Genomic DNA, 10,868 nt, shown 5'->3' on the forward strand with positions numbered 1-10,868 from the left:
TCATTCCACCATCTTGGAGCCAGGACAGCAAACCCACGTGTTTTTGCCGTTGGGAATTTTGGTCCCCCTCGCAGCGTGGGCGCAGCGTGGGCGCAGCGAGTCGTTTGGCTGATGCAGAGCGTAGTGCACGCGCTGGGGTGTACGGTTTAACCATGTCCTGGATGTACAAAGGGCCAGATCCATTCGCAGCATGGTAAGCAAGTACCAGTGTCTTGAAGTGGATTCTAGCAGTTACTGGAAGCCAGTGAAGGGAGCGGAGGAGCGGAGTGGTGTGGGAGAATTTAGGAAGGTTGAAGACCAGACGAGCCGCTGCATTCTGGATGAGCTGCAGAGGTCGGATGGCACATGCAGGTAGACCAGCCAGGAGGGAGTTGCAGTAGTCTAGGCGTGAGATGACGAGAGCCTGGACCAGAACCTGCGTCGCTTTCTGTGTCAGCTGGGGACGTATCTTCCTGATGTTGTAAAGCGTGTATCTGCAGCAACGGGTTGTAGCAGCGATGTTTGCAGTGAAGGACAGGTTGTTATCTAGGGTCACACCCAGATTCCTTGCAGTCTGAGTCGGGGAAACAACTGAGGTCCGTCAGATGGACCTTGGTCTCCCAGCTCAGCTGTCCCTGAGCCAGATCGTCCCTCTGCTCCTCCTCCTGCTTCCATCGTGTCTCCGTCAGATGGACCTTGGTCTCCCAGCTCAGCTGTCCCTGAGCCAGGTCGTCCCTCTGCTCCTCCTCCTGCTTCCATCGTGTCTCCGTCAGATGGACCTTGGTCTCCCAGCTCTCCTGGTTCTGGGCCAGGTCTTTGGAGAACCTCTCCTTCTGCTCATCCAAATGGTTATTCAGCTGCTTCACCTGCCTCTCCTTCAGTTGGACTTCCTTCTCCAGGCTCTGGTTCTTCTCGGCCGAGTCCTTTTCCTCATCCTCTGCCATTTTTAATTTCGTCTCCTCCTTAAATTCGGTCTCTCTGCTCAGCTGTTTCTGAGCCAGGTCGTGCTTCTCCTGAGTCACGTCTTCGTATTTCCTCTCATCTGTAGTTTCTCTCTCTCCCAGGTGTCGTGTTTCTCTGCCAGGTTATTGGTGAACTTTTCCTCGCACTGAAGGAGTTCTTGCTCTCTTCTCTGCAGCAGGTTGAAGGTCACCAGGTTGTCCTCGTTGTTCTGGTCTGAGAGCTTCTGCTGCTGTGTCACCATGTGGTCCAGCTGCTGCTCGTGTTGGCTCTCTGCAGCTTCCATCTGCTCCTTCAGACGTGAGATGTCGGCCACGCGGTACTGGATGATGTCAAAGAGCCTTTTGTTGTCTTGGTCGAACCCTGAGTTCCTGTTACTCAGGATGTCCTCAAGACCTTTGACATTGTCTTTTTCTTTGCGCATCCTGTGGCCAAAGCCAGCCCTCTCCTCCCCTAAAGCCATGTGAAACTCATCCAGGCCGTATATCCATCCATTTCTGCGGTGGAACTGCCTGTAAGCTCCATCAGCTACAGCTCCATGGTCAAAGGGCCTGGCGTTCCCCCTCTGGTTCTGGTCGGTTCTTCTATCCATGGCACAGTCTGTAGACTTGTGCTGTGCGTAGGTACAAATCATCTGTGTGTCCGTGGAAGAAGTTGTCTGTCTAGAAGACTGTGAAGGTGAATGCGTCTGTCTCTTACCGATCTGCAGTGAAGAATGGATGCTGATCCTCTGATCCTCAGGAGTGGAGTGCACCAGCTGGGCGTAAAAAAGTAGGGCTTAACTCTAACGTCGGGCTTAGCTACGTCCGACGTAGTGATTCGAATTTACGCCGAGTGCACCAAGCCTGACTAGTCTCGGGCGTAGCTGCGCCTGGTCTTAAGATGCGCGTCCACGTGAATACTCGCGAAACAGTAATTGTTGCCAAGCAACGCCATTTTACCATTTTACAGACTCAGAGGACCGCAGAGAAGAGGGAATTCCCTCACCCACAGCTTCAGCGATGACTCAAGGGGAATCCCAAATGGCCACACCCCGAAAGAGAAAAAGGGATTTGTCAGAGCTACAGCGGGAACTGACGGAGAAAGAAATCGTTCGTGTGGAGGTGGAGACCGTCAAACTGAGAGCGGAACACGAAAAAATTGAGCTGGAGAAATTGAGACTCCAAATAATAATTCTTAAGAATCAGCTACTAATGAAGAAGACAATGTTTCACCGTTCTGTAATCATGTTGTACTTGTTTTTTATCTCAATTTCATGTTAATAGTTCTCCAAAATGTTGTTATATAATGTTCTTGTGTTCTTTGAATAAAATAGGCCTAATGAAAATATGTGGTCACAATGGGAGCTTATTGAAATGCAATTACAAAAAAACAGCGTTCATATTACAAATATATAGGTCTATAGGTTGTTTATTATATGATTGCGGGTAAGTCGTCCACCGATATCGTCACAGATGCCAGCAGGAGCCACAGGGTTCTCATCCACCTCCAGTGCCAATTCTCCTTGAAGGGGGATTCTCTTTTTCACACAGATGTTGTGCAGCAATGATCACGCAGACGCACTCAGGGTGCATTCGCATTTCACTGTGGAGGCAGTGAAACCTACAAAGAAAAGCAAAAAACAATTTAGCCTATCTACATTAAAAGGCTGGCCTTTTATATATTATAAAAATGACTTACTAACCTACGTTTGAGCACTCCAATGCAGCGCTCTACAATGTTCCTCCTTTGTGTATGCTTCTCGTTATAGCGGCGCTCTTGTGCAGTTCTCTCTGCGATGACAGGTGTCTTTAGCCATCGCTTCAGAGGGTATCCACTGTCTCCGAGAAGAAGACCATTCACTCTCCCTGCCTCAAATTCCCGTTGAAGGGCGCTCTCTCTCAGGATGCGAGCATCATGGGTCGACCCAGGCCATCTTGCAACGAGGTCGACAATGCCCATGTCCGAGTTGCACACAATTTGAACATTTATAGAATGGTAACCCTTTCTATTAACATACAAATACTCATGTTCAGAGAGGGCCTGAATGCGAACATGAGTACCGTCGATGCATCCGACAATACCAGGTATACCTGATTTTAACAAAAGATCTTGCCTGGATTTCGCTGCTTCTTCTTGTGTGGGTAGGTGAATATAGTTCCTAAGGCGGAGCTGGAGAGCCAATGAAACTTGTCTTATAGCCCGACATGCAGTTGTGCGATGAACATTAATCATGTCTCCCACAGTATTTTGAAAGGCCCCGTTCCCGTAGAATCTGAGCGCAATCAGCACCTGCAAGGTCGGGGAGAGCGCAGCATTTCGGTCTGATCCGTGCTGGAGTTGAGGGGAGATCTCCTCGATTAAATCAAAAAGGGCTTGTCTGCCGAAACGAAACCTCTATCAGTTCACTGTCTGAATAGATGTCCAGTGGGTTTGTTCCATCACGGACGACTCTTTCTCTTCTTAATGCCCTTTCATTGTTAAACATGTAAGCAAGACGCCCTGCCATCGTTAATATCCTTCTTGCCTGTTTTACGTTACTATGGATACTAGTCTGTCTTTCCGATTTACGCCTGCTCCATACTAGTCGTAAAAGTTACACCCGGGCGCAACGCATACAGGGCTTAAGTCTAAGTGGTGCACTAGTCATAACTTTAGTTTGGTCTTAACCTTCGGTTCTACGTCGGACGTAGAGTTACGCCCAGCTTACGCCCAGCTGGTGCACTCCACTCCGGGTCATCTGGGCCTCTGAGCCTCTGGTCCTCTGGTCTTACTGCAGAGAGACATCACCAACACAAAACAACTACAACTCCCAGCATGCTTAGCGGCAGGAAACTAAACCCTTTACAAAGGGGTAAAAGGGTTTAGTTAAAGGGTAAAAGGGAAAGTGCAATTTATTTTTCCCACTTTGTGACTTTATAAGCAGAATACATATTTGTGTTTTAAATGCTTTACAGTTACTGGTCGCCACATTTGATGTCTCGACATATAGCGTTTCCGTGGCAACGCATTCTTCACCATAAAACACGATATCGCTGCAACTCAAAGGAAAATGTTCCAATCGTCACCAAACTTCACATGTATATCACCGGTCCACGCCTCAAGACTTCGACACTCAAATGGTGTGGTTGAGACGTATGCTATTGCCACAACGTCGTCATAATTCAAAGGTTCCGTATATATTCCCGTAAGAGAAAATATGGCTCCACTCAAATTAATGTACCTATTGATTTTGAAGCATTTTGTGTTTGTAAATAAAGTTTCATTTCAATACAATTCACAGTTCTTATGTCTTTATAAATATTTCATTTAATTATTTTACAATACTAATGACTTTAAATTATGCTTGAATACATTTCCTAATTTTATTTTTACTTAAAGTTTTTATTGTATATTTTTACTTTCTTATTTTTATGTAAATATTTTTCGTATACATTATTTATCTGTCAGAAAATGTAATTTCCCTCAGGATAAATAAAGTATTGCTGATAATGATTCACTACAATACACCTGCACATCATTACAAATGATTATTTATTTATTTATTATTTAACTTTTACGCTTTTTAAAATCGTCCCCTTATTTATTTAATTTCTAATGAACTTGTATTTATTTTTATTAGTTCTCTACTGATCTGTAAAGATGAGGGTGAGAAGAGGATAAGTTAGAAAAGCACCAAACGGAAGGAGATTGTTTGAATGTGTGTGTGTGTGTGTGTGTGTGTGTGTGTGTGTGTGTGTGTGTGTGTGTGTGTGTGTGTGTGTGTGTGTGTGTGTGTGTGTGTGTGTGTGTGTGTGTGTGTGTGTGTGTGTGTGTGTGTGTAATAATCCGATAAGAAATAAGGATGTTATCCTGTTAGAGAGTAGCCGTTGCTCGAGGGTTTTCAGTGACAACATGGTTGAATGTCAGAGCCCATCTCTGCAGAGACTAATCGCATGAGGACACACACACACACACAAACACACACACACACACACCCACACACACACACACACACACACTTAAACAATCTTTAGTGTCCCCTGGTCTCCAGCTGTGTGCGTCACTCTTTAGTGTCCCCTGGTCTCCCAGCTGTGTGCGTCACTCTTTAGTGTCCCCTGGTCTAACTGCTGTGTGCGTCACTCTTTAGTGTCCCCTGGTCTCCCAGCTGTGTGCGTCACTCTTTAGTGTCCCCTGGTCTCCCAGCTGTGTGCGTCACTCTTTAGTGTCCCCTGGTCTCGAGCTGTGTGCGTCACTCTTTAGTGTCCCCTGGTCTCCCAGCTGTGTGCGTCACTCTTTAGTGTCCCCTGGTCTCCCAGCTGTGTGCGTCACTCTTTAGTGTCCCCTGGTCTCCCAGCTGTGTGTGTCACTCTTTAGTGTCCCCTGGTCTCCCAGCTGTGTGCGTCACTCTTTAGTGTCCCCTGGTCTCCCAGCTGTGTGCGTCACTCTTTAGTGTCCCCTGGTCTCGAGCTGTGTGCGTCACTCTTTAGTGTCCCCTGGTCTCCAGCTGTGTGCGTCACTCTTTAGTGTCCCCTGGTCTCCCAGCTGTGTGCGTCACTCTTTAGTGTCCCCTGGTCTCGAGCTGTGTGCGTCACTCTTTAGTGTCCCCTGGTCTCGAGCTGTGTGCGTCACTCTTTAGTGTCCCCTGGTCTCGAGCTGCATGTCTCCTCAAGCTGCTGAATGTTCTCTAAACGCTGCATGCGTTGTTGCTGGAGATGTTTCTTCATGTGGAACCTTTGGGTTTTTATATCTGCATCCTTTCTGAAGCTGCAGCGAGTTTGTCCTGATGGAAGAATTGAGGGAAATTTTGTTACCGGTGTATAAATAGATGAGTTTTTTTTTACTATGATCCTCTGATGCATGTATTAATTAGCCCACACTTAAAACAAAAAAAGCTGCAGTGTTAGCGTTGTTGGACTTGTTGACGTGTTGAGTAACATAATTGAACAGAAGTGCTCTTGTGGAGAATATTTTTAAAGTTGAAGAGCACCTGAGTTTGCAGAAGCAGCAGGTGAGTGTGTGTTGGAGTGTGTGTTGAGGCACATAATTGATTTGGGGTTGTGGATATTTACTCGAGCTCTCGGATGTTAGTCATGGATTTCTGCTGCTTTCTGCTGACGCGGCTGTTCTTCAGGTCAAAGAGTCACGCTTCAGTTTTCAGAGTTTTGCAGTTTTTCAACTTGAGTGGTTGTCAACGCTGTTGCCTTCTGACATCTGACTTCCTGTGAAGACAGATGCAGAAAAATCAATTTAAACAGTCCTCTCCTGCTGAAGTTCAGGTGTATATCAGTATGTAGTGTCTCTACTTTAAAGAGCCCTCTCCTGCTGATGTTCAGGTGTATATCAGTATGTAGTGTCTCTACTTTAAAGAGTCCTCTCCTGCTGATGTTCAGGTGTATATCAGTATGTAGTGTCTCTACTTTAAAGAGTGCTCTCCTGCTGATGTTCAGGTGTATATCAGTATGTAGTGTCTCTACTTTAAAGAGTGCTCTCCTGCTGATGTTCAGGTGTATATCAGTATGTAGTGTCTCTACTTTAAAGAGTCCTCTCCTGCTGATGTTCAGGTGTATATCAGTATGTAGTGTCTCTACTTTAAAGAGTTCTCTCCTGCTGATGTTCAGGTGTATATCAGTATGTAGTGTCTCTACTTTAAAGAGTCCTCTCCTGCTGATGTTCAGGTGTATATCAGTATGTAGTGTCTCTACTTTAAAGAGTCCTCTCCTGCTGATGTTCAGGTGTATATCAGTATGTAGTGTCTCTACTTTAAAGAGTCCTCTCCTGCTGATGTTCAGGTGTATATCAGTATGTAGTGTCTGTACTTTAAAGAGTCCTCTCCTGCTAATGTTCAGGTGTATATCAGTATGTAGTGTCTCTACTTTAAAGAGTCCTCTCCTGCTGATGTTCAGGTGTATATCAGTATGTAGTGTCTGTACTTTAAAGAGTCCTCTCCTGCTGATGTTCAGGTGTATATCAGTATGTAGTGTCTCTACTTTAAAGAGTCCTCTCCTGCTGATGTTCAGGTGTATATCAGTATGTAGTGTCTCTACTTTAAAGAGTCCTCTCCTGCTGATGTTCAGGTGTATATCAGTATGTAGTGTCTCTACTTTAAAGAGTCCTCTCCTGCTGATGTTCAGGTGTATATCAGTATGTAGTGTCTCTACTTTAAAGAGTCCTCTCCTGCTGATGTGCAGGTGTATATCAGTATGTAGTGTCTCTACTTTAAAGAGTCCTCTCCTGCTGATGTTCAGCTGTATATCAGTATGTAGTGTCTCTACTTTAAAGAGTCCTCTCCTGCTGATGTTCAGGTGTATATCAGTATGTAGTGTCTCTACTTTAAAGAGTCCTCTCCTGCTGATGTGCAGGTGTATATCAGTATGTAGTGTCTCTACTTTAAAGAGTCCTCTCCTGCTGATGTGCAGGTGTATATCAGTATGTAGTGTCTCTACTTTAAAGAGTCCTCTCCTGCTGATGTTCAGCTGTATATCAGTATGTAGTGTCTCTACTTTAAAGAGTCCTCTCCTGCTGATGTTCAGGTGTATATCAGTATGTAGTGTCTCTACTTTAAAGAGTCCTCTCCTGCTGATGTTCAGGTGTATATCAGTATGTAGTGTCTCTACTTTAAAGAGTCCTCTCCTGCTGATGTTCAGGTGTATATCAGTATGTAGTGTCTCTACTTTAAAGAGTCCTCTCCTGCTGATGTGCAGGTGTATATCAGTATGTAGTGTCTCTACTTTAAAGAGTCCTCTCCCGATGATGTTCCTGCCTGGTCACACTTGGTCTTTAAAATAATAAATGACATGTTGCCGGTACCGGGGGCATGGGGCTTAACTGGTTAAGTATTTGTACATCTCTTTTCCGCAGCAACACAATCAGATAATGCTTCACACATCTCGTCCTCTGTATTAAATCCATAGCTCACCTCCTCCTCCGTCCTCGCTTCAGATCCAATTTCATTTCTCAAGCCGCGACTCACCTCCCCTCACATAATGGAGCCAGTTAATGCTTCAATATTTCCTACTGAAGTGTACACATATAACCACATCTGGAGAAAAACACGTACAAAAAATGTGGGATTAATATTTTTTACTTGAGATGGATTATTTCTAACATGAAAAAAACATGAAGAATTCATATATGATAATAATATTTAAGTAATTAAAGTTGTCAAATAAATGTAGTGAATTAAGAAATACAATTTTTTTTTAAACGATTAATGGTATATTTTATTTCTTAAAATGCAAGAAAATAATAAATAAACAAATAAATCAAAAATGTATATAATAAAAAATAAAATATATTATAATAATCTGTAAAGTAATTAAAATGGTCAGATAAAGAAGTAACCTATTTCTATAAAAACATTTAAGAGTATTTTATTTCGTAAAATGCAAAAAAAGAAATACCTATAAGTAAATTAAAGAATTCAAAAATAAATGTGTATTATTATTATGAGAGAAATATGTACACAAAGTACAGATATACAATACATTAAATACAGGAAAAAATATGATTTAAAGTGGAGAGCTGTGCAGAATTCGAAAGAGGTTGCATTTACACAAACTTTTTCAGAAATTACACATATGCCTCAGTGAGCAAGAAAACTCCCAATCAAACCTCACAATAAACGGGGAAAAGTGAAAGAAAAGACGAATGGTGACACTTTTTCAGAGCCAGATCGTATCATTGAAAACAGATCTGTTGTTCCACAGCGTCTGAGGCTGGAAACAAACTCAAAGCATAGAGAAAAACAGAGAAGATCTGGCTTTGAAAGCTTTTCAGTGACACAAGTTGTCACAGCGTCTCATTGTGAGCTCTGCAGAAACCTAATCTCACTAGTGCTACTTTTACAACATGCCCCGCGGGCACTTAGTCGCCCGCGGGCACCGTGTGGGCTACCCCTGCTCTACAGCATATACAACACCCTCTGTCGTGAGGAAAACCTCCCAAAGACACCCCACAATAACGGGGAAAAGTCAAAGAAAATATGGATGGTGACATGTTTTCAGAGCCAGATCATATAGTTTAAAACGAATCTGGTGTTCCACAGCGTCTGAGGCTGGAAACAAACTCAAGCTCCACATTTGTGGAATCAGCTTCCAGTTTGTGTTCGGGCGGCAGACACCCTATCCGTTTTTAAGAGTGCGCTTAAGACCTTCCTTTTTGATAAAGCTTATAGTTAGGGCTGATTAGATTCAGCCCCTAGTTTTGCTGATATAGGCTTAGTTTGTCGGGGGACATCTTACTTCTTCCTTCTCTCTGTCTATACCTGTGTACTCTCATGTTCCGATTAACCCAGCTTCCCCAAATGTCTTTCTTTTTGGTGTCTATATACGCCGGGATCCGGAGTCATGGATGATCCTGCGCTCCTCTGTCCTGGATCGCGAGTCGTGGCTGTGGTCCTGGATCATAGGTCCTGGATGGATATCCTCATGGATTCATCTTCCTATTATACACACATGCATTGCCAAACATTTGGTCTACCTATGTTGCAAATGTATTATCTCTTCAATTTACACACGGCATCTATTGCACGTCTGTCCGTCCTGGGAGAGGGATCCCTCCTCTGTTGCTCTCCCTGAGGTTTCTCCCATGTTCCCTTTAAACTGTGGGTTTTCTTCGGAAGTTTTTCCTTGTACGATGTGAGGGTCTAAGGACAGAGGGTCTGAGGACAGAGGGTCTAAGGACAGAGGGTGTCGTATTGTCATACTGATATTTTGTACAAACTGTAAAGTCCACTGAGAAAAATGTAACATCTGTGATATTGGGCTATATAAATAAACATTGATTGATTGATTGAAGCATGGAGAAAAACAGAGAAGATCTGGCTTTTTCTGGCTTTGAAAGCTTTTCAGTGACACAAGTTGTCACAGCGTCTCATTGTGAGCTCTGCAGAAACCTAATCTCACTAGTGCTATTTTTAGAACATGCCCCGCGGGCGACTCACGTTGCCCCCGCGGGCGACTCACATTGCCCCCGCGGGCGACTCACATTGCCCCCGCGGTCGACTCACATTGCCCCCGCGGGCGACTAAGTGCCCGCGGGCCCCGTGTGGGCTACCCCTGCTCTACAGCATATACAACACCCTCTGTCCTGAGGAAAACCTCCCACAGAAACCCCACAATAAACAGGGAAAGTAAAAGAAAATACGGATTGGCGGTGGCATGTTTTCAGAGCCAGATCGTATCATTTAAAACAGATCTGTTCCACAGCGTCTGAGGCTGGAAACAAACACAAAGCACGGAGAAAATCTGTATTTTTCTGGCTTTGAAAGCTCTTCAGTGACACAAGTTGTCAGAGTCTGTGCACAAACTGAGATCTGCAGACAGAGGAGGAAGAGGAGGAGGAGGATGGAAGGGAGAGGAAGATCATTGTAGAAGAGAAGCTTCCTCACAAGTGGATAATAAAGCCCTCGGAGCAGAGAGATAAGAGGACGAGCTGAAGGGAGGAAATGGTTTTCCGTGGTCGGAGGATTGGATTTAAAACGGTCAGAGATTGATGTCACAGAGCGGGAGGAAGAAACACCTGAAACTATTCTTCTGTCATTTTGTTCCTTCCAAAAAACAGCCCACACGTCTGTTTCCAAAAGTAGCTCCAGCAAAGTATAGTTTATGGATTAATGGAAATCTGTCATGCTTCTAGTCTCTATAATGTGGTTCAAATGTTTCTGCAAACAAAGGACTTTTTTGTGACATATTTCCTGCAATCTGTATTAAAAGTTACGTTTTATTATAACGAGCATTATTATTATTATTATTATTATTATTATTGTGTAATGGAAGCAGAAAATTGACTTAAATGAAGTACAAGTACCTACAAATTGTACTTTAGCAGACTCCAGTTCTAGAGTAAGTGTACCGTCACGTAATTACTTCCGCAACATAGTGACATCACTGTGGATTACTCACGCTCCTATTGGCTAGCGCTCCAACACATTGTACGTGATAGACAAAGGGGCGGGACTTCTCTAAGAG

General features: G+C 44.0%; 1 protein-coding gene across 1 annotated transcript; it reads right to left on the reverse strand.

Moving 5' to 3' along the window:
• Window positions 1-2,362: 2,362 nt before the first annotated feature.
• Window positions 2,363-3,205, reverse strand: LOC117533180 (putative nuclease HARBI1). The gene is made up of 2 exons (XM_034196826.1): window positions 2,624-3,205; window positions 2,363-2,541 (listed from the first exon to the last, which is right to left on the reverse strand). The coding sequence occupies exons 1-2, from the start codon at window positions 3,151-3,153 to the stop codon at window positions 2,418-2,420; spliced, it is 654 nt and encodes a 217-aa protein (XP_034052717.1). The 5' UTR covers window positions 3,154-3,205; the 3' UTR covers window positions 2,363-2,417.
• Between the last annotated feature and the right edge of the window lie 7,663 nt (window positions 3,206-10,868).

Source organism: Gymnodraco acuticeps, unplaced genomic scaffold, assembly GCF_902827175.1.
Source record: "Gymnodraco acuticeps unplaced genomic scaffold, fGymAcu1.1, whole genome shotgun sequence".
Taxonomy (NCBI): Eukaryota; Metazoa; Chordata; class Actinopteri; order Perciformes; family Bathydraconidae; genus Gymnodraco; species Gymnodraco acuticeps.